General features: G+C 49.6%; 1 protein-coding gene and 1 long non-coding RNA gene across 3 annotated transcripts in view; one reads left to right on the forward strand and one right to left on the reverse strand.

Moving 5' to 3' along the window:
- LOC149435690 (uncharacterized) overlaps positions 1-24,315 on the forward strand; it is a 262,780-nt gene that overhangs the window by 174,303 nt on the left and 64,162 nt on the right. The gene's annotated exons all lie outside the window — the stretch shown is intronic.
- LOC149435693 (transient receptor potential cation channel subfamily M member 2-like) overlaps positions 1-24,315 on the reverse strand; it is a 322,316-nt gene that overhangs the window by 46,552 nt on the left and 251,449 nt on the right. For both annotated transcript variants that reach the window (XM_089662482.1, XM_089662483.1), the window contains one exon: positions 10,721-10,797. In XM_089662482.1, coding sequence (XP_089518608.1) covers positions 10,721-10,797 — 77 coding nt within the window. The remainder of the gene's footprint in view (positions 1-10,720; positions 10,798-24,315) is intronic.

A 24,315-nucleotide genomic window follows, 5' to 3' on the forward strand; every position in this document is an offset into this window, starting at 1 on the left:
TGGCAGAGTGTGGCGATGGAGACAGCAGCAATGGGAGGCCGTACAGGGACCCATGAGAGACTCTGGACCTGGCAGCAGCATGAGGAAGCGGTATATAGGGGCCTATGGCAGATTAGGGGCCTGGCAGCAGCAATGGGAGGCCCATAATCTGCCAGCACCCTATGTCAAAAAATTCTACACACCAGCAGTGTGTGAGGAGACCTGAAAGTGGCACATGGCAGAGTGTGGCGATGGAGACAGCAGCAATGGGAGGCCGTACAGGGACCCATGACAGACTCTGGACCTGGCAGCAACATGAGGAGGCGGTATATAGGGGCCTATGGCAGATTAGGGGCCTGGCAGCAGCTATGGGAGGCCCTTAATCTGCCAGCACCCTATGTCAAAAAATTCTACACACCAGCAGTGTGTGAGGAGACCTGAAAGTGGCACATGGCAGAGTGTGGCGATGGAGACAGCAGCAATGGGAGGCCGTACAGGGACCCATGACAGACTCTGGACCTGGCAGCAGCATGAGGAGGCGGTATATAGGGGCCCATGGCAGATTAGGGGCCTGGCAGCAGCTATAGGAGGCCCATAATCTGCCAGCACCCTATGTCAAAAAATTCAACACACCAGCAGTGTGAGGAGACCTGAAAGTGGCACATGGCAGAGTGTGGCGATGGAGACAGCAGCAATGGGAGGCCGTACAGGGACCCATGACAGACTCTGGACCTGGCAGCAGCATGAGGAAGCGGTATATAGGGGCCTATGGCAGATTAGGGGCCTGGCAGCAGCTATGGGAGGCCCTTAATCTGCCAGCACCCTATGTCAAAAAATTCTACACACCAGCAGTGTGTGAGGAGACCTGAAAGTGGCACATGGCATGAGAGACTCTGGACCTGGCAGCAGCATGAGGAAGCGGTATATAGGGGCCTATGGCAGATTAGGGGCCTGGCAGCAGCAATGGGAGGCCCATAATCTGCCAGCACCCTATGTCAAAAAATTCTACACACCAGCAGTGTGTGAGGAGACCTGAAAGTGGCACATGGCAGAGTGTGGCGATGGAGACAGCAGCAATGGGAGGCCGTACAGGGACCCATGACAGACTCTGGACCTGGCAGCAGCATGAGGAGGCGGTATATAGGGGCCTATGGCAGATTAGGGGCCTGGCAGCAGCTATGGGAGGCCCTTAATCTGCCAGCACCCTATGTCAAAAAATTCAACACACCAGCAGTGTGAGGAGACCTGAAAGTGGCACATGGCAGAGTGTGGCGATGGAGACAGCAGCAATGGGAGGCCGTACAGGGACCCATGAGAGACTCTGGACCTGGCAGCAGCATGAGGAAGCGGTATATAGGGGCCTATGGCAGATTAGGGGCCTGGCAGCAGCAATGGGAGGCCCATAATCTGCCAGCACCCTATGTCAAAAAATTCTACACACCAGCAGTGTGTGAGGAGACCTGAAAGTGGCACATGGCAGAGTGTGGCGATGGAGACAGCAGCAATGGGAGGCCGTACAGGGACCCATGAGAGACTCTGGACCTGGCAGCAGCATGAGGAAGTGGTATATAGGGGCCTATGGCAGATTAGGGGCCTGGCAGCAGCAATGGGAGGCCCATAATCTGCCAGCACCCTATGTCAAAAAATTCTACACACCAGCAGTGTGTGAGGAGACCTGAAAGTGGCACATGGCAGAGTGTGGCGATGGAGACAGCAGCAATGGGAGGCCGTACAGGGACCCATGACAGACTCTGGACCTGGCAGCAGCATGAGGAGGCGGTATATAGGGGCCTATGGCAGATTAGGGGCCTGGCAGCAGCTATAGGAGGCCCATAATCTGCCAGCACCCTATGTCAAAAAATTCAACACACCAGCAGTGTGAGGAGACCTGAAAGTGGCACATGGCAGAGTGTGGCGATGGAGACAGCAGCAATGGGAGGCCGTACAGGGACCCATGACAGACTCTGGACCTGGCAGCAGCATGAGGAAGCGGTATATAGGGGCCTATGGCAGATTAGGGGCCTGGCAGCAGCTATGGGAGGCCCATAATCTGCCAGCACCCTATGTCAAAAAATTCTACACACCAGCAGTGTGTGAGGAGACCTGAAAGTGGCACATGGCAGAGTGTGGCGATGGAGACAGCAGCAATGGGAGGCCGTACAGGGACCCATGAGAGACTCTGGACCTGGCAGCAGCATGAGGAAGCGGTATATAGGGGCCTATGGCAGATTAGGGGCCTGGCAGCAGCAATGGGAGGCCCATAATCTGCCAGCACCCTATGTCAAAAAATTCTACACACCAGCAGTGTGTGAGGAGACCTGAAAGTGGCACATGGCAGAGTGTGGCGATGGAGACAGCAGCAATGGGAGGCCGTACAGGGACCCATGACAGACTCTGGACCTGGCAGCAACATGAGGAGGCGGTATATAGGGGCCTATGGCAGATTAGGGGCCTGGCAGCAGCTATGGGAGGCCCTTAATCTGCCAGCACCCTATGTCAAAAAATTCTACACACCAGCAGTGTGTGAGGAGACCTGAAAGTGGCACATGGCAGAGTGTGGCGATGGAGACAGCAGCAATGGGAGGCCGTACAGGGACCCATGACAGACTCTGGACCTGGCAGCAGCATGAGGAGGCGGTATATAGGGGCCCATGGCAGATTAGGGGCCTGGCAGCAGCTATAGGAGGCCCATAATCTGCCAGCACCCTATGTCAAAAAATTCAACACACCAGCAGTGTGAGGAGACCTGAAAGTGGCACATGGCAGAGTGTGGCGATGGAGACAGCAGCAATGGGAGGCCGTACAGGGACCCATGACAGACTCTGGACCTGGCAGCAGCATGAGGAAGCGGTATATAGGGGCCTATGGCAGATTAGGGGCCTGGCAGCAGCTATGGGAGGCCCTTAATCTGCCAGCACCCTATGTCAAAAAATTCTACACACCAGCAGTGTGTGAGGAGACCTGAAAGTGGCACATGGCATGAGAGACTCTGGACCTGGCAGCAGCATGAGGAAGCGGTATATAGGGGCCTATGGCAGATTAGGGGCCTGGCAGCAGCAATGGGAGGCCCATAATCTGCCAGAACCCTATGTCAAAAAATTCTACACACCAGCAGTGTGTGAGGAGACCTGAAAGTGGCACATGGCAGAGTGTGGCGATGGAGACAGCAGCAATGGGAGGCCGTACAGGGACCCATGACAGACTCTGGACCTGGCAGCAGCATGAGGAGGCGGTATATAGGGGCCTATGGCAGATTAGGGGCCTGGCAGCAGCTATGGGAGGCCCTTAATCTGCCAGCACCCTATGTCAAAAAATTCAACACACCAGCAGTGTGAGGAGACCTGAAAGTGGCACATGGCAGAGTGTGGCGATGGAGACAGCAGCAATGGGAGGCCGTACAGGGACCCATGAGAGACTCTGGACCTGGCAGCAGCATGAGGAAGCGGTATATAGGGGCCTATGGCAGATTAGGGGCCTGGCAGCAGCAATGGGAGGCCCATAATCTGCCAGCACCCTATGTCAAAAAATTCTACACACCAGCAGTGTGTGAGGAGACCTGAAAGTGGCACATGGCAGAGTGTGGCGAGGAGACAGCAGCAATGGGAGGCCGTACAGGGACCCATGAGAGACTCTGGACCTGGCAGCAGCATGAGGAAGCGGTATATAGGGGCCTATGGCAGATTAGGGGCCTGGCAGCAGCTATAGGAGGCCCATAATCTGCCAGCACCCTATGTCAAAAAAATCTACACACCAGCAGTGTGTGAGGAGACCTCAAAGTGGCACATGTTTGAGGCATGATTCATGGCGGATTTAGTCAGTTGTGTCAGGAACTGGTGGTTTGAAATCCAGACTAATCCACGCCTGATTCATTTTCACAAACGTGAGTCTCTCCACACTTTGGGTGGACAGTCGTGTCCTCCGCGGAGTTACAATACCTCCTGCCGCACTAAACACGCGCTCCGATGCCACGCTACTGGCTGGGCATGACAGCCTTTCAAGGGCAAATTCAGCTAGTTGGGGCCAAAGGTCAAGTTTCGTTGCCCAGTAGTCAAGGGGATTGTCTACCTCGGTTGGCAGGGTGCTGTCCAAGTAGGCCCAAGCCTGTTGTTTGAGGTCCTGCTCCAGGTCCACCTGATGCTGCTGCTGCTGCTGCGGCTGGTTAGTAGTTTCCTCACTGCGCTGGTGAAGAAAGCTACTCATCATCGACTGCAGACTGAGGCAGCTGCTGCTGGTGGAGCTGCCACTGCTCCTACCACCCCACCCCTCCCCTGCTGCCATGGCAGCGGAACGCGAGCGCACAGGGCCCACAGTGTCTGAGGATGGACGTTGGCGCACAAAGGCAGAGACCAACTGACTACATAGGTGGTTTTTATAGTACGTTATTTTGGCCTCCCTCTCAGCAGGTGTGAAAAAGGCCACCATTTTGGAACGGTAGCGAGGGTCCAACAAGGTGGACAGCCAAAAGTCATCCCTCTGTCTGATGGTTATTATTCGGCTGTCGCTACGCAAGCAACCGAGCATGCTATGGGCCATTTGTGCCAAGGAATGCGAGGGACTCCCTGCCTCCATCTCCACAGCATACTGCCACGGTGCGTCTGGGTCCTCTGTCTCCTCCTCCTCCTCCTCTACCAGATGCTCCTGCTCCTCCACTCCTGTCCGCTGAGTGGAAAAACCACCCATTTCACTCAATAATTCCTGAGCACAAATGTCCTCCTCTACCTCCTCCTCTTCTTCCTGTCCTGCCCCCACAGGGGTCATGTGGCGTTGAGATCTGTGCGCCACGTCTACCGCACCCTGACCAGCCATTGTTAACAGCATTTGTTCAAGGACGTGCAACAGAGGAATGACGTCGTTCATCCCATAGTCCTGCCGACTCACGAATAGCGTGGCCTCCTCAAAGGGCCTGAGCAAGCGGCAGGTGTCACGCATGAGCTGCCAATGGCTGACATCTAAGTTACACAGGGGAGTACCTTTATCCGCTTGTAACATCAGGAAATCGGTGATGGCCTTTCGCTGTTCGTAAAGGCGGTCTAACATGTGTAGTGTTGAATTCCACCTTGTTGCAACGTCGCAGATCAGGCGATGCTGTGGAATTCCGTTCTGCCGCTGCAGCTCAATGAGGGTGTTCTTTGCGGTGTAGGAATGGCTGAAATGCATGCACAGTTTACGTGACATTTTAAGGATGTCTTGCAGTGGGATGGTGGATTTTAAGAACCGCTTGACAACCAGATTGAACACGTGAGCCATGCATGGCGCATGGCACAACCTTCCTTGACGCAGAGCAGACACCATGTTCTTTCCGTTGTCGGTCAACATGGTTCCGATTTTCAGTTTGCGCGGAGACAGCCATCTGTCGATTTCTCTGTTCATTACACTCAGAAGTTCCTCCCCTGTGTGACTACGTTCGCCAAGGCATACCAGGTGCAGAACAGCGTGACACCGTTGCGCCCTGCACATGTGATATGCCGGTCGGGTAATGGGACTTGGCACGGGGGTGGCGGCTGAGGACACGGCGGAAGAAGAGGTGGTAGAGGCGGACATCTTTGCCGGACCAAGGACGTGCAAACGTGGAGGCAAAAGCGGCGTGACCTGTCCAAGTTGCTGGTGCGGCTGTGACGGCACCACGTTCACCCAGTGGGCCGTAAATGACATGTACTGTCCCTGACCGTAGTTACAGCTCCACACGTCGGCGCTGCCGTGCACTTTGGCAGAGACCGACATGCTCAAAGACTGGCCCACCATGTCTTCTACATGTGAATGCAGGGCTGGCACTGCCTTTTTGGCGAAGAAATGACGGCTTGGCACTCTCCACCGCGGCGCGGCACAAGCCATCATTTCTCTGAAAGGTGCTGAGTCCACCACTTGGAAAGGGAGGGACTGCAGCACCAGCAACTTGGACAGGAGGACGTTCAGCTTTTTCACCGTCGGGTGCGTGCTCGCAAACTGTTGTCTCTTGGAAACGGATTCCAAGAAAGACTGCTGACGGAATCCGTGAAGAGGAGTAGCAGGAGAAGGAGCATCTGAACGAGCGGAAGATGCCAACGAGCGACAACTCCCCTCAGCAGAGGTGTTGGAGCCTTGACTGGCTGATGGAGGGCGAATGACGTCGGGTGACGGAGCAAGTAACGGAGCGGGTGATGGAGCGGGGGCTGGGGCGGGCAGAACCGCCGTATCTTTATCACGGTTTTCCCAGGCCACCAAATGGCGACGCTGCATATGCTGCCGCAACGCTGTAGTCCCAACATGGGCCCCCTGGCCACGCTTGACTTTCTGGCCACATAGTCGACATACGGCTACGTTTACTTCCTCGGGCGGCTTGACGAAAAATTGCCACACCGCCGAGTAGGAAACTTTGCCCCCGATACTCCTCACTGGCTGACTGCTGCTTCCTCCGTGCACACCGGCACCACTACTGGCCGTGGTGGTAGGCTGCAGTGGAGCTGGTGCTCTACTCCGTGGCCGTTTGGCTCCACTGACACTGCTGCGACCCTGCTGCTGTCTCCTGGGCAACCCACCGACTGTTTTGCTCGCTGCCAAGCTGCCACCCTCTTCTCCTGATGATGCGGAAGAAATTGCCTGATGACGACGAGGCTGCCAAGTGCGATCAACCTCCTCATCATCAAGTAGGGTCTCCGCCTCACTACTAGCCCCCTCGGCTGCGTCTGGGTCAGGAGACAGACCTGTCTCTAGACCGGCTACCGAGCCACTCTCCTCGCCACTACTTCTTCGCCTGGCTGCTGAAAAGGCGGATGTCTCCCCCCGTTCCTGACCGCCCTCTGTTAGCTCTTCCTCACTGTACAGTGGGGCTGAGCCCACAGCATGCGATACTTCGCTTGGTGAGGGAACACCAAAGGACAGGGGCAGGTAGAGGACACGTGATTTCAGTGGGCTTGGTCCCGGGCCATGCCAACTAACGGTTGTGTCTGACGTACCCACCGACCGTTGGCTGTAGGTGTCAGAGGTGATCTGGGAAGAGGAAGACGACCGAGCCAACCAATCGACGACGGCAGGGTTGTCGGTGGAGACACGACCGCTGGATGACACCGGGAGCACTGGCCTCTGGCTGCGAATAGTGCTGCCTCGACCCCTTCCTCTGCTGCCACGTCTGCTCGCTCCTAAAACATTGCCTCCTCTGCCACTCCTCTGCATGTTGTCTGACATACTCTTTAATTAAACGATTATGTGTCCCTGAGTAACAATTCTGTGTCCCTGAGTAACAATTCTGTGTCTGTGCGAGTAACAATTCTGTGGCCCTAAGTAACAGTTCTGTGGCCCTCAGTAACAATTCTGTGTCCCTGATTAACGTTTCTGTGGCCCCAAGTAACAGTTCTGTGGCCCTCAGTAACAATTCTGTGTCTGTGCGAGTAACAATTCTGTGTCTGTGCGAGAAACAATTCTGTGGCCCTAAGTAAAGTTTCTGTGGCCCTAAGTAACAATTCTCTGGCACTCAGTAACAATTCTGTCTGTCCCTGAGTAACAATTCTCTGGCACTCAGTAACAATTCTGTCTGTCCCTGAGTAAAAATTCTGTGGCCCTAAGTAAAGTTTCTGGGGCCCTGAGTAACAATTATCTGGCACTCCGTAACAATTCTGTCTGTCCCTGAGTAACAATTCTCTGGCACTCAGTAACAATTCTGTCTGTCCCTGAGTAAAAATTCTCTGGCCCTAAGTAAAGTTTCTGTGGCCCTGAGTAACAATTCTCTGGCACTCCGTAACAATTCTGTCTGTCCCTGAGTAACAATTCTCTGGCACTCCGTAACAATTCTGTCTGTCCCTGAGTAAAAATTCTGTGGCCCTAATTAAAGTTTCTGTGGCCCTAAGTAACAATTCTCTGGCACTCAGTAACAATTCTGTCTGTCCCTGAGTAACAATTCTCTGGCACTCGGTAACAATTCTGTCTGTCCCTGAGTAACAATTCTCTGGCACTCAGTAACAATTCTGTCTGTCCCTGAGTAAAAATTCTGTGGCCCTAAGTAAAGTTTCTGGGGCCCTGAGTAACAATTATCTGGCACTCCGTAACAATTCTGTCTGTCCCTGAGTTACAATTCTCTGGCACTCAGTAACAATTCTGTCTGTCCCTGAGTAAAAATTCTCTGGCCCTAAGTAAAGTTTCTGGGGCCCTGAGTAACAATTCTCTGGCACTCCGTAACAATTCTGTCTGTCCCTGAGTAACAATTCTCTGGCACTCAGTAACAATTCTGTCTGTCCCTGAGTAAAAATTCTGTGGCCCTAATTAAAGTTTCTGTGGCCCTAAGTAACAATTCTCTGGCACTCAGTAACAATTCTGTCTGTCCCTGAGTAACAATTCTCTGGCACTCGGTAACAATTCTGTCTGTCCCTGAGTAACAATTCTCTGGCACTCAGTAACAATTCTGTCTGTCCCTGAGTAAAAATTCTGTGGCCCTAATTCAAGTTTCTGTGGCCCTAAGTAACAATTCTCTGGCACTCAGTAACAATTCTGTCTGTCCCTGAGTAACAATTCTCTGGCACTCAGTAACAATTCTGTCTGTCCCTGAGTAAAAATTCTGTGGCCCTAAGTAAAGTTTCTGGGGCCCTGAGTAACAATTATCTGGCACTCCGTAACAATTCTGTCTGTCCCTGAGTAACAATTCTCTGGCACTCAGTAACAATTCTGTCTGTCCCTGAGTAAAAATTCTCTGGCCCTAAGTAAAGTTTCTGGGGCCCTGAGTAACAATTCTCTGGCACTCCGTAACAATTCTGTCTGTCCCTGAGTAACAATTCTCTGGCACTCAGTAACAATTCTGTCTGTCCCTGAGTAAAAATTCTGTGGCCCTAATTAAAGTTTCTGTGGCCCTAAGTAACAATTCTCTGGCACTCAGTAACAATTCTGTCTGTCCCTGAGTAACAATTCTCTGGCACTCGGTAACAATTCTGTCTGTCCCTGAGTAACAATTCTCTGGCACTCAGTAACAATTCTGTCTGTCCCTGAGTAAAAATTCTGTGGCCCTAATTAAAGTTTCTGTGGCCCTAAGTAACAATTCTCTGGCACTCAGTAACAATTCTGTCTGTCCCTGAGTAACAATTCTCTGGCACTCCGTAACAATTCTGTCTGTCCCTGAGTAACAATTCTCTGGCACTCAGTAACAATTCTGTCTGTCCCTGAGTAAAAATTCTCTGGCCCTAAGTAAAGTTTCTGTGGCCCTGAGTAACAATTCTCTGGCACTCCGTAACAATTCTGTCTGTCCCTGAGTAACAATTCTCTGGCACTCCGTAACAATTCTGTCTGTCCCTGAGTAAAAATTCTGTGGCCCTAATTAAAGTTTCTGTGGCCCTAAGTAACAATTCTCTGGCACTCAGTAACAATTCTGTCTGTCCCTGAGTAACAATTCTCTGGCACTCGGTAACAATTCTGTCTGTCCCTGAGTAACAATTCTCTGGCACTCAGTAACAATTCTGTCTGTCCCTGAGTAAAAATTCTGTGGGCCTAATTAAAGTTTCTGTGGCCCTAAGTAACAATTCTCTGGCACTCAGTAACAATTCTCTCTGTCCCTGAGTAACAATTCTCTGGCACTCAGTAACAATTCTGTCTGTCCCTGAGTAAAAATTCTGTGGCCCTAATGAAAGTTTCTGTGGCCCTAAGTAACAATTCTCTGGCACTCAGTAACAATTCTGTCTGTCCCTGAGTAACAATTCTCTGGCACTCGGTAACAATTCTGTCTGTCCCTGAGTAACAATTCTCTGGCACTCAGTAACAATTCTGTCTGTCCCTGAGTAAAAATTCTGTGGCCCTAATTAAAGTTTCTGTGGCCCTAAGTAACAATTCTCTGGCACTCATTAACAATTCTGTCTGTCCCTGAGTAACAATTCTCTGGCACTCGGTAACAATTCTGTCTGTCCCTGAGTAACAATTCTGTGGCCCTAACTAGCGTTTCTTTGTCCCTAAGTAACAGTTCTGTGGCCCTCAGTAACAGTTCTGTGTCTGTGCGAGTAACAATTCTGTGTCTGTGCGAGTAACAATTCTGTGGCCCTAAGTAACAGTTCTGTGGCCTTCAGTAACAATTCTGTGTCTGTGCGAGTAACAATTCTGTGGCCCTAAGTAAAGTTTCTGTGGCCCTAAGTAACAATTCTCTGGCACTCAGTAACAATTCTGTCTGTCCCTGAGTAACAATTCTCTGGCACTCAGTAACAATTCTGTCTGTCCCTGAGTAAAAATTCTGTGGCCCTAAGTAAAGTTTCTGTGGCCTTGAGTAACAATTCTCTGGCACTCAGTAACAATTCTGTCTGTCCCTGAGTAACAATTCTCTGGCACTGAGTAACAATTCTGTCTGTCCCTGAGTAAAAATTCTGTGGCCCTAATTAAAGTTTCTGTGGCCCTAAGTAACAATTCTCTGGCACTCAGTAACAATTCTGTCTGTCCCTGAGTAACAATTCTCTGGCACTCAGTAACAATTCTGTCTGTCCCTGAGTAACAATTCTGTGGCCCTAACGCACATGTCAGCCGCCATTTTCTGAAAAATTTCGATTCGCGCGTCCGAATTAGGCTATTTTTCGGATTCGGCACGAATCGAAATTTTTCAGATATTCGACTCGAATTCCACTTCGGATACTTCGATTCGCTCATCTCTACACATAATGTTCATTTAAAACCTTTATGCTTTTCATTCTGTCAAATTTCTGTCTGTCCCTATTGATCTCAATAGAAAGAGAGAATTAATTTTCTTCTGAATTTACCAAAATGTGTGTAAATGGGAGAGATAAAATGCTAAAAATGAATGACTTACTCAGTTATGGGGTCATACTCCCCACGGTCAAGCCTCTCTGCATGGTATAGGGGAGGATTATATCCTGGGAATTCCACCTGTGGATGATATACAGGGTAAGCTAATCACTTTCATACCCAGAACCTTTTTCATGATCACTACTTTGTCCCCTTTTGTGTTGCTGTCTTTCTCTGGTAGTCTTTCATACCCTAATAGTGATGGGTCGAACACTCCCCTGTTAGGTTTGTGGTCGAACATTCGAACCTAACACAAGTTCGACCGCAAACTTTGAACAGGGACAATTCACTAAGCGGCACTGGCGTTCCAAGGCAGGTGCAGGGAGTGCGGACCACACCGGGTGACACCGACCGCACGGAGTGACACCAGTCCCGCTCCACGAAAAGGTAAGTTGTAAAGCAAGGCGACGATCCCCGCAGGATGGATCAGACCTGCGGATTGAGCATAATGGATCAGAGTCCAATCTATTATGCTCAATCTGCAGATCCGATCCATTCTGCGGGGATCATCAGAGGGGGTGTCACCAAGTGTTACCACACCGGGTGACACCAACCCTAGGGACGCCTTTGCTAAGCAGGTTCGCTTCTGACAGCTGATTGTAAAAACAATTGCAGGAATTGTCCGGCAATTTAAACATTTGTTAAAAAACGCATGGTGTCCCCCCCCAGCCCTTCAGGTCTGGTATGAATATTAAGGGGAACCCCTAAGCCCAAAATCCATACTAGACCATTATCTGAACATGCAACCTGGCAGGTCAGGAAAGGGGGGGACGAGCAAGCAATCCCCCTCCCCTACTGAACAATACAGGCCACATGCCCTAAACATGGGGGGCTGCTTTGGGGCAGGAGGAGCTCCCCCTACCAAAATTACCTTGTCCCCATTTTAATGGGGACATTGGCCTCTTCCTCACAACCATTGCCAGTGGTTGTGGGGATCTGCTGGGGGGGGCTTATCAGAATCTGGAAGCCCACCATGGCCCTCAGATTCCCCCCCTAATATGACTGAGTATGGGGTACATGCAGGGGCGGACTGACAACTCATGGGGCCCTCGGGCAATAGGGGATCATGGGGCCCCTGTGTCCTTGCCCAAACTCAAAAAAGCCTATAAAAAAGGTACCAGGGGCATCTCATGGGGCCCCCTACTGACCCCGGGCCCTCGGGCAGTGCCCGAGTTTCCAAATGGTCAGTCCGCCCCTGGGTACATGGTACCGCTACTCATTCACAAAAAGAAGTGTAGTGTAAAAAAGACAGTCCTTGGCAAGTCCTTTATTAAAAACAAAAATTTAAAAAAAATGCCCCCGAAGTAGATCCAACATCAATCACCATGCTCACTGCCACTGCCGACCTGAAAAAAGAAAAAAAAACCTCTTCGCTCTCAACACTGGCTCCCGTCATTTGACAGATGTGCTGCGGTGACAGTTCTTAAATACTGTGATGATGTCACAAGGCGGCGTGGTCACCCACCCCCTTGTGACGTCATCATGCGCTGTGATCAGCCAAAGCATTGCACCTGACCTGTGGGTCCAACGCTTTAAGGGGATCTCCCATCCCACCGGCAGTCCCAGTAGACTAGCCAGCACTGCCACAGGCTACTCACGGATCTAATCAAACAATAGATCGGTCTTGTGACAGTGACAGAATAAAAAAAAAATTAAAGTGCTCCTGTGCTTGTGTGCAACGGAGAATGGATGCACCAGTCCCGCGAACACGCAAACAACGATCATCCCACACATGTGAAGTATCATTGCGAATGTCATATCATTGGAAGTAATTTTAGCACCAGATCTCTTCTATAAATCTAAAGTGCTCACCTGTAAAGGCTACCTCTATGGGCGGGCACAGTTTCAAAGCATGACATGTTTGATGTCTATTTACTCAGCGTAACATCATCTTTTATGTATTGTGTTTTTTTTGCAATACCATTCAAAAAAGTGTATTTTTCTCAAAAAATTTGGTTTTTTTTTTTTTTTTTTCCAAAAAAAAACAAAGTTTATTGAAACAAGATACAAGTGATCACACGAAAATGTACAGATGAAGTGTACATAGGACATACAGCAAAGCATGTATCATACAAAGGCAAATGAGGTCCAACGCAAAACCAAACAGTGTGGATGAACTAGGCCACGACAGGGTTGTGCCTGTAATATTTAGGTATGCTTGTCAAGTGCTAAAAAGAAAGAGACGTTTGGCCTCCTACCATATTGTCTTGCGGTAAAAATCTGTGGGGGGGAGACGAGCAAATACAATACCTAAGTAGAAGTCAATACTACAGAATATGATGGTGGAATTGTGCGAATGTAGGAGTAATTGTCGTGGGAACCGCTGAATAATTGCGAGAGGTGATGCTGACCACCTACTCAATGTGCTATTGGAAAAATTGTCCGAGACGTGTGTAAGCATATGAAAAGAAAAGAAAGGAGAAGGCGAGAAAAAAGGGAAAGAAAGAAAGAGAGAAAAAGAAAAAAAAAAAAAAAAAAAAAAAAAAAAGGGGAAGGAGGGGAGGGGGGGAGGGAGGAAGGGAAGCAAATATGGAGGGTAAAATAAGAGAGGGGACAACTGTCAAAAATATCTTATCCTCAATACAAACAGGAACGGGAGTGGGTGGAACATACGCTGTCATCGGCGTCGAAAGAATGCGCATGTGACACAGGGGGGAGTATGATAGCACCCTCAGGTCAAATACTACTAAATGACACTATCGGGAAGTCCATATCAGGTGCAGACAGGCTGGTCCATGAGGGATCGATACTCCGGGGTAGTCAGAAAATGGGTCCAACAGGCCCATACGTGAGAGAATTTCGTAGGAGTGTCGAGAGCAGTCGCAACCAGTTCTTCCATGTCCGCCGTTTTACCCACTCGGGTGAGCCATTCACGTATAGAGGGAGAGCGAGTGGAGCCCCACAGAACCGGAATACAGAGTCTGGCTGCGTTGATCATGTGCATGGCTAATGATTTAAAGTACTGAGCCCTGGGAAGGGAAGAATGATGGAGGAGGAATTGAGCAGGAGAGAGAGCTAAGGGCAAGGAACTTATAGAAACTACTAACCTATGGACCTCCAGCCAAAATGGTTGAAGAATCGGGCAAGACCACCAAATGTGAAGAAAGGACCCATCCGGGGTCCCGCATCTCCAGCAGCTGTTGGGGAAGGCGGGGTTAAAATGATGAATTCTTGAAGGAGTTCGGTACCATCTAGAGGCTATTTTGTAGCCGTTTTCTTGTGTCGAGACATTGAGGGAACATTTATGAGAGTATTGGAAGACCAGGTCCCAGTCTGAGTCCGACAGCTCAGCATTAAGATCTCTCCTCCAAGCCCGACATGCGGGGAGGGAGTCATAAGACCGGCTCTCCACTAGAAGTGGGTAGATCTCCGAGATCAGATGTTTCCGCGGTTCAGCCTTTGCGCATGCAGATTCAAATGGGGTAAGAGAGCGATGCCAGTTATGAGGGGGTTTATGAGAGAGCAGATAATGTCTGATCTGGAAATATACCCAGAAAGGGAATTCGCGAATACCCAGACTTTCTTGCAATTCTCGGAGTGTTTTCACCTTGCCCTTGCGGAGAAAATGTTTCACTAAGAGCTGTTTGTGTGGCCAATGTTTCAATAAAAAGTCTTTATGCATGCCAGGGGGGAAGTCAGGGTTGAGGCGTATGGGGGTCAGGGGGTTGGGTGTGTCAGAAATGGCTGCAGATCTACAAGCCGAACGGAAAATTTTTAACGTAGGTCCCACCAAAGGATGGGTGAGAAGAACTTGTGGCGTGTGTTTCGGCAAAAGCCAAGGAATCGATGCCAGGGGGAAGGGCGAGCAAGCATTCTCGATAGATATCCAGTCTTTAGAGGCAGTGTGAACGTGCCAATCAACTATCCGGGAAAGATGACACGCCCAATAGTAGCGGTAAAGATCAGGGAATCCTATACCCCCTTTAAGTTTAGAAAGGGTTAATTGGGAGTAGGCAATACGCGGACGTTTGTGGCTCCAAAGGAACAGTGAACACAGTCTTTTGCAAGAAGCAAAGAAAGCAGGAGGTAAGTGAATTGGTAATGTTTGGAAGAGATACAGGAGACGGGGAAGTACATTCATTTTAATGATCGCTGCCCTTCCAAACCACGAGAAACAAGGACGGTGCCATTTATTGAGGTCATCTTGCATAGAGCGAAGAGCGGGAAGAAAGTTTTTCATGTAAAGGTCATCAAGGTTGCTGGTGAGCTGGATACCAAGATAAGTTAGGGAATCCCTTTCCCAGTGAAATGGGAATTGGGCCTCACAAGCAGAGACTAGCTCCGCAGACAAAGTAATGTTAAGGGCGGCAGATTTGGAAAAATTGATTTTAAAATTCGACAAATATCTGAAAAGGGCAAAGTCTTTCAGTAGGTTTGGAAGAGTGATGTGAGGGTCCGCCAAGAACAAAAGAATATCATCCGCATAAGCTGCAAGTTTATATTCCTTATCTGTCACCGTGATTCCTTTAACATCAGGGTTTAAACGAATTTTCCGCAACAGGGGCTCAAGGGATAGGACAAACAAAAGCGGGGAGAGGGGGCATCCCTGACGTGTACCGTTCCGTAAATGAAAGGAGTTGGACAGATGGCCGTTCACCCGGACCCGGGCAGTAGGGGCAGAATAGAGGGCCATGATAAAGTTGAGCATCTTCTCACCCAAACCCAGTGCCACCAAAGACGCGTTCAAGTAATCCCAGGCAATCCTGTCAAAGGCCTTTTCTGCATCCAAGGAGAGGAAAAAACCCGGCGTGTTAGACCTGCGAAGTCAGTGATGGAGATTAAGGGCCTTGATAGTGTTGTCCCTTGCTTCTCTACCAGGGATAAATCCTGCTTGGTCCAAATTGACCAGGGAGGGAAGCGAGGGAAGAAGACGATTAGCAATGATCTTCGCGAATAGTTTGACGTCCACGTTCAGCAAGGAAATGGGTCTATAATTGGAAACCTGGGTGTTATCCTTCCCGTCTTTGGGGATAACTGTAATGTGAGCCTCCAACAGGTGGTTAGGCGGCCCTGAAGGTTGAGCGAGAGTGTTAAAAGCAGCAAGAAATGGAGTACCCAGTATATCTAAAAAGGATTTATAATAGGCTACTGAAAAACCATCAGGGCCCGGGCTCTTCCCCGGTTTCATCTGTTTTACTGCAGATTGCAGTTCAAGTAGGGTGAGATCATTTTCCATAGCGTGCACCAGATCCTCGGAGAGGGCGGGTGAACCGTAGAGATGGAGAAATTCAGAGATCAAGGTAGTTCTAGATTTGTCCGAATGTATGGGGGGGCGTTCCGTAGGGAGGTTGTACAAGGATTTATAGTAGCGTTCAAAATGGGCGGCAATATCGGGGTTAGATGTAGCCTCAATGCCATCAGAGCCTCTGATTTTATGAACCGTCATACTAGCCCGTTTCTCCCGAAGAGCTCTAGCTAGAAATTTCCCGCTCTTATTTGCGAACTCATAATAGAGCTTATGTGTAAGAATGTATCTTTTTCTAACCGCTTTACCCAGTTCCGTGAGAAGCTGTGTGCGTGCATGCGTGAGTTCCGAAAGGGTCGACGCAGCCAGCGTCCGTTTATGAACTCTCTCCAAAGAGCGGATCCTATCTGAGAGGAGCTTCAGACGCTCCTGCTTGGCTTTCTTACGTCTTGTCGCAAGGGCTATGAGGCTACCCCGTATGACACACTTGTGGGCCTCCCATTGTGTGATGGGTGAGGTGTCTGACGAGCTGTTCAAGGAAAAATATTCAGCCATATTAGAGCGGAGCTCCTGAACAATAGCGGCATCCGTAAGAAGGGAAGCATCCAAACGCCAGTATTTGGAGCGCGGGTGCGAGATGGGAAACCGAAGCGTCATGGTGATAGGATGATGATCGGAAAGGACCATCGGTTCAACAGTAGCCGCATATAGGAGAGGGAGATCTGGTTGCGACAAAAAAAAGTAATCTATCCTAGAATACTTATTGTGAGGTGGGGAAAAAAAAGTATAATCTTTAACAGTGGGATAAAGTGTATGCCAGGTGTCATGTAATTGTAGAAGCTGTAATTGTATATGTATTTGCCTGAGAGCCTTGTAGGGCAGAAAAGAACTACCCGAGGAGGAGTCTAGCAGAGGGCTTAAGGGGACATTCAGATCGCCTCCAAGTATCAGTAACCCTTCCTGGAAAGCAGCTAGGGCAGAGACAATTGAGCGCATGAAGGAGACCTGTTGAACATTGGGGGCATAGACATTGGCGAATGTGATAGGTCTGTTAGCGAATACTCCCTTTATAAACAGGTATCTACCCTCAGGGTCCACCATAGAATCCTTTATATTAAACTGGAGGTGTCTGTCGAACAATATTGCAACCCCCTTAGACTTAGCCAGGGGGTTGGCGGCGTGGAGGACCGTGGGGAAGTAGAAATTGTAAAGCTTTGGAATGGAGTCTTGGCGAAAATGCGTTTCTTGTAAAAAGACCACATCCGCTTTCTGTTTGTGTAAGTAAGAGAGGAGCATGGAACGCTTTTCGGGTACGTTCAAACCTTTGACATTAAGTGAAAGAAGTTTCAGAGACAGTTGTCCCGTCTGTGAAGCGGAAGAAAGCATGGCTGTAGGAAGGTGGAGCTTGAGTCCGGGGCTTCGGTATGCCGAGGATCCGGGGATGGGAAAAAGGAGGGGGGAAGGAGAGAGAAAAAAAAAATAAATAAATAAATAAATAAAAAAATAAAAAAATAAAAAAATAAAAAAAAGGGGGGGGGGTATAGAAAGTATACGGCTATAGGAACAGTCCCGCTGTTCCACGTGAGAGAAAGAAAACAGGAAAAGGGGAAAGGGTCGGGGAAAGGGAAGAGGAGCAGAAAAAAGAAAAGAAGCTCAGAAAAAAGATACGGATAGAAGCCGAATGAAAAAGTATCAGTGGAAGCTCGCTGAGCTCACTGTGTGGGGAACGAGGTCGGCGTGAAACCAGGAAGTGTGCATCCGCCGGCCGGTAGCCCCCTATGAGAAATCATAAAACAAAAGGCAAGAACAAGGGAGCGGGGTTCGAGAGATGCAAGTGATGTCAGAAGTCCGCAGGGGTGGAGCACATAAAGGTTTGGGTACCGGTCTTCCATGGGAGATGAAGTGACATGTGACATGCAAAGGAAGAAGACCTGGGCAACTTTAGTAGATGTATCACACGTGGAATGTCGCCGAGCGAGGGGTCTAGCTACGCTTAGTAGGAAAGAAGCGTAAGGCACGTACAGAGTGACCGCATTGGGAAGAGCAGCCCACTCCAAGGTGGGCGTGAGATAGTAAAGGGGCACCTCACTGAACGGAGAATATTGGAAGACCCCTGCATATATTACAGGCAAACCACAGCACAAGGCACAAACATAACAAGTCAACAATATCAAAACATGAATGAGCATGACAAAATCAGATAAAACATCAATAAGCCCCTGTTCAGCTGTTACTAATGAAGCCCCCTAAGACCAAGGCCCGTCATCATCCCACAAATATATGAGTATCAAGGGGACTAGATAAGACATAGAAAACCCTTCCTCCCCCTACCCCCCCCACACCAAGATAGTAGCTAGCGTCCCCAGGGAAACAAAGGGTACGAGCATCACCGCTCTCGGAATGGCGTAAGAGTGGGGAGGAGGAGGAGGAGGGAAGTGAGCATGGGAGTGATCAAAGGCACGCAGGCTCACAGGTATGCCATTTCGGCCAAGTAAAAGCCGGGTGGAAGAGAATGACATGGTACCATTCTGAAATATCTAGCCAGTAGCGGGAAGAGGTGATGCTTGTCCACACAGTCAAATTCACTGACTAAAAGAACATATACACTCCCCGAGAGATAAAAAAAAAAAAAAAAAAAAAAAAAAAAAAAAAACAGTGATCCATCCCCGCAAACAATAACCATCTCCCCCAAAACCACCTCCCGGTCAAAATTTAGAGACACTAACATAGGTACGCAGAAATTATACATTACAAATTGAGCAGGGAGCATTGCCATAGGATCGGGAAGGCCAAACGTTCCAATGTCCACGGAGAGGATGAGGGGGGCGAACAATCCATCACCGAACAGCCCCAGGCGAGCAGCAGGACGTCCGCAAGGATGTGAGGGCGAAGTTCAGAGCATACCAGCAAGACGATGTCGGAGGATGTTCATCGCCCAGGATGCCTCCAGATGGTAATAGGAAATAAAAGGCTAGGAGAAGGCACCAATCGATAACCAGCTGGAGGCGGAGGACTCGCTGTGGAGTGCGGAGGACTAGGTGACAATTAGTAAGGCAGATCCCAGAAACTGTTCTCCCATGTATGAGGACGAGACAGCTAGAACGGTGCCGACTCCCAACCCCCTGTAGGGCATGAAGGAGCTGTGGAGGCCCACTATTTGCGCATAGGGCAGAGACGGAGTTCCGTGAAACACAGGCCGCAAGCTTGACGGATAAACAGTAAAGGTGGCAAAGGTGGTAAAGTAGGAGTCCGACGAGCATTGATCAGAGAGCGCAAGTGCGCAATTAGAACATATGAGGCGGGTGGACGAAAAAAGGTGTGCAGTAACAGTAGAACGTACTCAGCAGGGTATGCATCAAAGTAGCAATGTTAAGGGAAGAACAGGGACCATTAGGTTTCGCGTCTTGGCCTCCTGTGTGCTGGCGAGGCCGTAGGACTAAAGGTAGTCGTGGCGTCCCCCATTAGGGGTCTCGGAGGGGTCGATGGGGCCATCCGCCCTCTACGAGAGGACTGACCGCGCCAATCCATAGCATTATCCTCGGCCGCCAAATCCTGGGATAGCGGCAATCTCATGGAGCTAAACCAATCAGGCAGGTCAATCAGCGGGATGTCTATGGAGGCACAAAAAGAGGGCAGTTCTTCAGGGGTGCGCAAGTTGTAGGAACGACCACTAACTTGTACAGAGAGACAGAAGGGGAACCTCCATCTGTACGGGATGTTACGTGATCGGAGCGTATCCAGAAGAGGGCGTAAAGCGCGCCGCTGGCGTAGGGTGGTACTGGATACATCCTGAAACAATTGTATTTCTGTACCCTCATACAAAAGGCGCCCTCTGTCTCTAGCACAGCGGAGGATATCTTCTTTGAGCGGGTAGCTGACTAGGCAGCAAACGACATCCCTGGGTGGGTCTGCATCTCCCCTCCTGGGGCGGATCGCTCTGTGCACACGTTCGATGTCAATTGGGGTAGCTTGCGGGCGACCAAGGAGGTTATTAAATATGGCTATTGCTGCCTTGGGAATATCGGTATTTTCTACTGATTCTGGGAGACCGCGGATCCTGATGTTACGCCTGCGGCCACGGTTATCTAAATCCTCAATATGCCTGTGGAGTTCTCTGATAGTTGACGCGTGTATCGATGACCGATGATGTAAATCAAGAATTGCGGAACCATTTTGCCTGGACGCGGATTCCACGTGATCCAAACGTGAACCCATGGCCCTGAGATCATTATGCAGGTCCCCTAATGCTGCAGTGAGTGTGGCTGTCAGGGTGGCCTTAATGTCAGCAGCCACAGCCTGAAGATCCCTCAGGGACAGAGATTGTGAGGCAGAGGGGACATCATGTTGAGGTACTGTGTCTGTAGCTGCCTGCATTTCAGAGCAGGAAGGGTTAACCACATTAGCAGCCGTGGAGAGGAGGAGGGGGGCGGAGGGGGACGCAGCAGGAGAAGGAGATGAAGATGGCTGCGGCCCCTCCCTTTGCTGTTGGGAGCGGAAGAGCTCCGTTATGTGTCTCCCCTGCACACCCTGGCCCCGTGGGGAGCGCGATCGGGTACCGGATGAAGTCCGGTCAGTCTTCCCCATGATGTGACAGCTCCCTCTCACCCCGTTCCGTAGTGTAGCAGCACAGAGGGATCCGGCCGGCGGGAGCTCTCTCTCTATGCGGCCATCTCCCAGCCGCGGCAGACCACGCCCCCCAAAATTTGGTTTTAAATAATGCTACACAGATACTGTGTGACATATAAAATTGCAAAACCCACCAAGTTATTCTCTTGAAAAATATATAAAGTTTGGGGTTCTAAGTAATTTTCTAGCAAAAAAAAAAAGTAATAATCATTACATGTGAACAAAAAGTGTCAAAAAAGCCTGGTCCTTAAAGTGTTACTAAACCCAGGACCCTGCATTCACTATATCTGGTCTCCCCGGACCCTGCATTCACTATATCTGGTCTCCCTGGACCCTGCATTCACTATATCTGGTCTCCCGGACCCTGCATTCACTATATCCGGTCTCCCCGGACCCTGCATTCACTATATCTGGTCTCCCTGGACCCTGCATTCACTATATCCGGTCTCCCTGGACCCTGCATTCACTATATCCGCTCTCCCCGGACCCTGCATTCACTATATCCGCTCTCCCCGGACCACGCATTCACTATATCTGGTCTCCCCGGACCACGCATTCACTATATCTGGTCTTCCTGGACCCCGCATTCACTATATCCGGTCTCCCCGGACCCCACATTCACTATATCCGGTCTCCCCGGACCCTGCATTCACTATATCTGGTCTCCCCGGACCCTGCATTCACTATATCTGGTCTCCCAGAACCCTGCATTCACTATATCTGGTCTCCCAGGACTCTGCATTTACTATATCTGGTCTCCCAGAACCCTGCATTCACTATATCTGGTCTCTCAGGACGCTGCATTCACTATTTCTAGTTTCCCCGCACCCTTCATTCACTATATCCGCTCTCCTCGGACTTTGCATTCACTATATCCGCTCTCCCCGGACCCAGCATTCACTATATCCGCTCTCCCCGGACCCTGCATTCACTATATCTGGTCTTCGCGGATCCTGCATTCACTATACCCGGTCTCCCCGGACCCTGCATTCACTATATCCGGTCTCCCTGGACCCTGCATTCACTATATCTGCTCTCCCCGGACTCTGCATTCACTATATCTGATCTTCCAGGACCCTGCATTCACTATATCTGGTCTCCCAGGACCCTGCATTCACTATATCCGCTCTCCTCGGACCCTGCATTCACTATATCCAGTCTCCCTGGACCCTGCATTCACTATATCCGCTCTCCGCAGACCCCGCATTCACTATATCCGCTCTCCTCGGACCCTGCATTCACTATATCTGGTCTCCCCGGCCCCCGCATTCAATATATCCGCTCTCCCCGGACCCTGCATTCACTATATCCAGTCTCCCTGGACCCTGCATTCACTATATCCGCTCTCCGCGGACCCCGCATTCACTATATCTGCTCTCCCCAGGCCCCGCATTCACTATATCTGGTCTCCCCGGACCCTGCATTCACTATATCCGCTCTCCCCGGACTTTGCATTCACTATATCTGATCTTCCAGGACCCTGCATTCACTATATCTGCTCTCCCCAGGCCCCGCATTCACTATATCTGGTCTCCCCGGACCCTGCATTCACTATATCCGCTCTCCCCGGACTTTGCATTCACTATATCTGATCTTCCAGGACCCTGCATTCACTATATCTGGTCTCCCAGGACCCTGCATTCACTATATCCGCTCTCCCTGGACCCTGCATTCACTATATCCAGTCTCCCTGGACCCTGCATTCACTATATCCGCTCTCCCCGGACTCTGCATTCACTATATCCGGTCTCCCCGGATCCTGCATTCACTATATGTGCTCTACCCGGATCCTACATTCACTATATCCGGTCTCCCCGGATCCTGCATTCACTATATGTGCTCTACCCGGATCCTGCATTCACTATACCCGGTCTCCCACAGTACACACAACATGGAAATGCAATTATTGTAGTAAATATAAACTGCTAAATACATTTTCTCATCAGCTGTTAGAGCAGTCTTGTGACTTCTATCAGTGTCCAGCAGAGCACTGGTTAAAGCTTGCAGGAGGAGTTTTCAGTCTGCTTTTATTGAAGGATGATGATCATATGAAGCCATTTATTATCAAATAGTTGTTCGGCTTTGTGAGAGGAGGTCAGGAAGAACTAGCGGATGTGTCCAGGATGGGAGATATATTTGTCCTAGGTTTATGCTCTACACTGACTGTTTCTCCTGTTGTGCTGTGTGGTGTGCCTGTGTGGCTCACTGTGGATAATTAGCTCAGGTGTAGTGCATTAAGGGCTCTGGGCTCTATAAAACTCCCAGGCTGCATAGGGAGATTGCTCCGTCCTGGAACCAGTTGGCTGTATAAGACAGACTGGGGAGCAACCAAACCAACCTACGGTGAGAAACAATCTCTGTGATCTTGGAACTGTGTGAACACCCTGGGTCTGAGCAGTGGTAGGCTGCATACAGACCGCACCGTGTGTTCACTGGACTTTGTAAATAAAAGCACAAAACTTATTCACCAAGTACCTGCTGTCGTGCTGAGCCTCTTTTTATGGTGTTCTGATCCATCCAGGGGGTCAAGCACAACCCGATAGTGAGCTAATCCCTCACAGGCTCCTTTTTAAATCATAATAACAGAAATCACCCAAATGGCCTGAATCAGAAGTTTCCCTCTGGAATGTTTGGCCTTGGTACAGACACACAAGGTGACACACACGGGTTAAAGTGTCAATTAGAGGTTAATGTTCCACATCTGTGGCTTTTTAAATTGCAAATTACTGTCAGTGTATAAATAGTCAATGTGTTTTTTAGATCTTACGTGGAAGCACTGACACGGCTAGATAGTGAGCCATGGGGATCAGAAAAGAACTGTCAAAAGTCCTGCGTAACTAGGTAGTGGAACTTTATAAAGATGGAAAAGGACATAAAAAGATGTCCAAAGCCTTGAATATGCCAATCAGTACTGTTAGATCACCTATTAAGAAGTGGAAAGTTCGGGGATCTCTTGATACCAAGCCAAGGTCAGGTAGACCAAGAAAGATTGCAGCCACAACTGCCAGAAGAATTGTTCGGGATACAAAGGGAAACCAATAGGTAACCACAAGAAAAATCCAGGCTGCTCTGGAAACAGACAGTGTGGTTGTTTTGAAGGAGCACAATATGATGACACTTGAACAAAAATGAGCTGCATGGTGGCGGTGCCAGAAAGAAGCCTTTACTGCACCAATGACACAAGGAGGCCTGTTAGGCATGTCAAGGTGTTGTCAGGCATATTGTAACCGGGATTTTTTGTGGCATTGGTGCAGTAAAAGCTTCTTTCTGGCACCTCGACCAAATAGCTAATTTTTGTTCAAGTATCACCATATTGTACTCCTTAAAAACAACCACACCATCTTTATCCAGAGCAGCCTGTTGTTCTTTTGAGGTTACCTGTGGGGTTTTTCTTTGAATCCCAAACAATTCTTCTGGCAGTTGTGGCTGTAATCTTTCCTGACCTTGGCTTGGTATCAAGAGATCCCCGAACTTTCCACTTCTTAATAGGTGATTTAACAGTACTGATTGGCATATTCAAGGCTTTGGACATCTTTTTATGTCCTTTTCCATCTTTATAAAGTTCCATTACCTTGTTACGCAGGACTTTTGACAGTTCTTTTCTGATCCCCGTGGCTCAGTATCTGGCCTAGTCAGTGCTTCCATGTAAGAGCTAACAAACTCATTGACTATTTATACACTGACACTAATTGCAATTTAAAATGCCACAAATGTGGGACATTAACCTCTAATTGGCATTGTAACCTGTGTGTGTCACCTTGTGTGTCTGTACCAAGGCCAAACATTCC

Source organism: Staurois parvus, unplaced genomic scaffold (genome assembly GCF_062004578.1).
Source record: "Staurois parvus isolate SC_StPar_1 unplaced genomic scaffold, SC_StPar_1.0 ptg001481l, whole genome shotgun sequence".
Lineage (NCBI taxonomy): Eukaryota > Metazoa > Chordata > Amphibia > Anura > Ranidae > Staurois > Staurois parvus.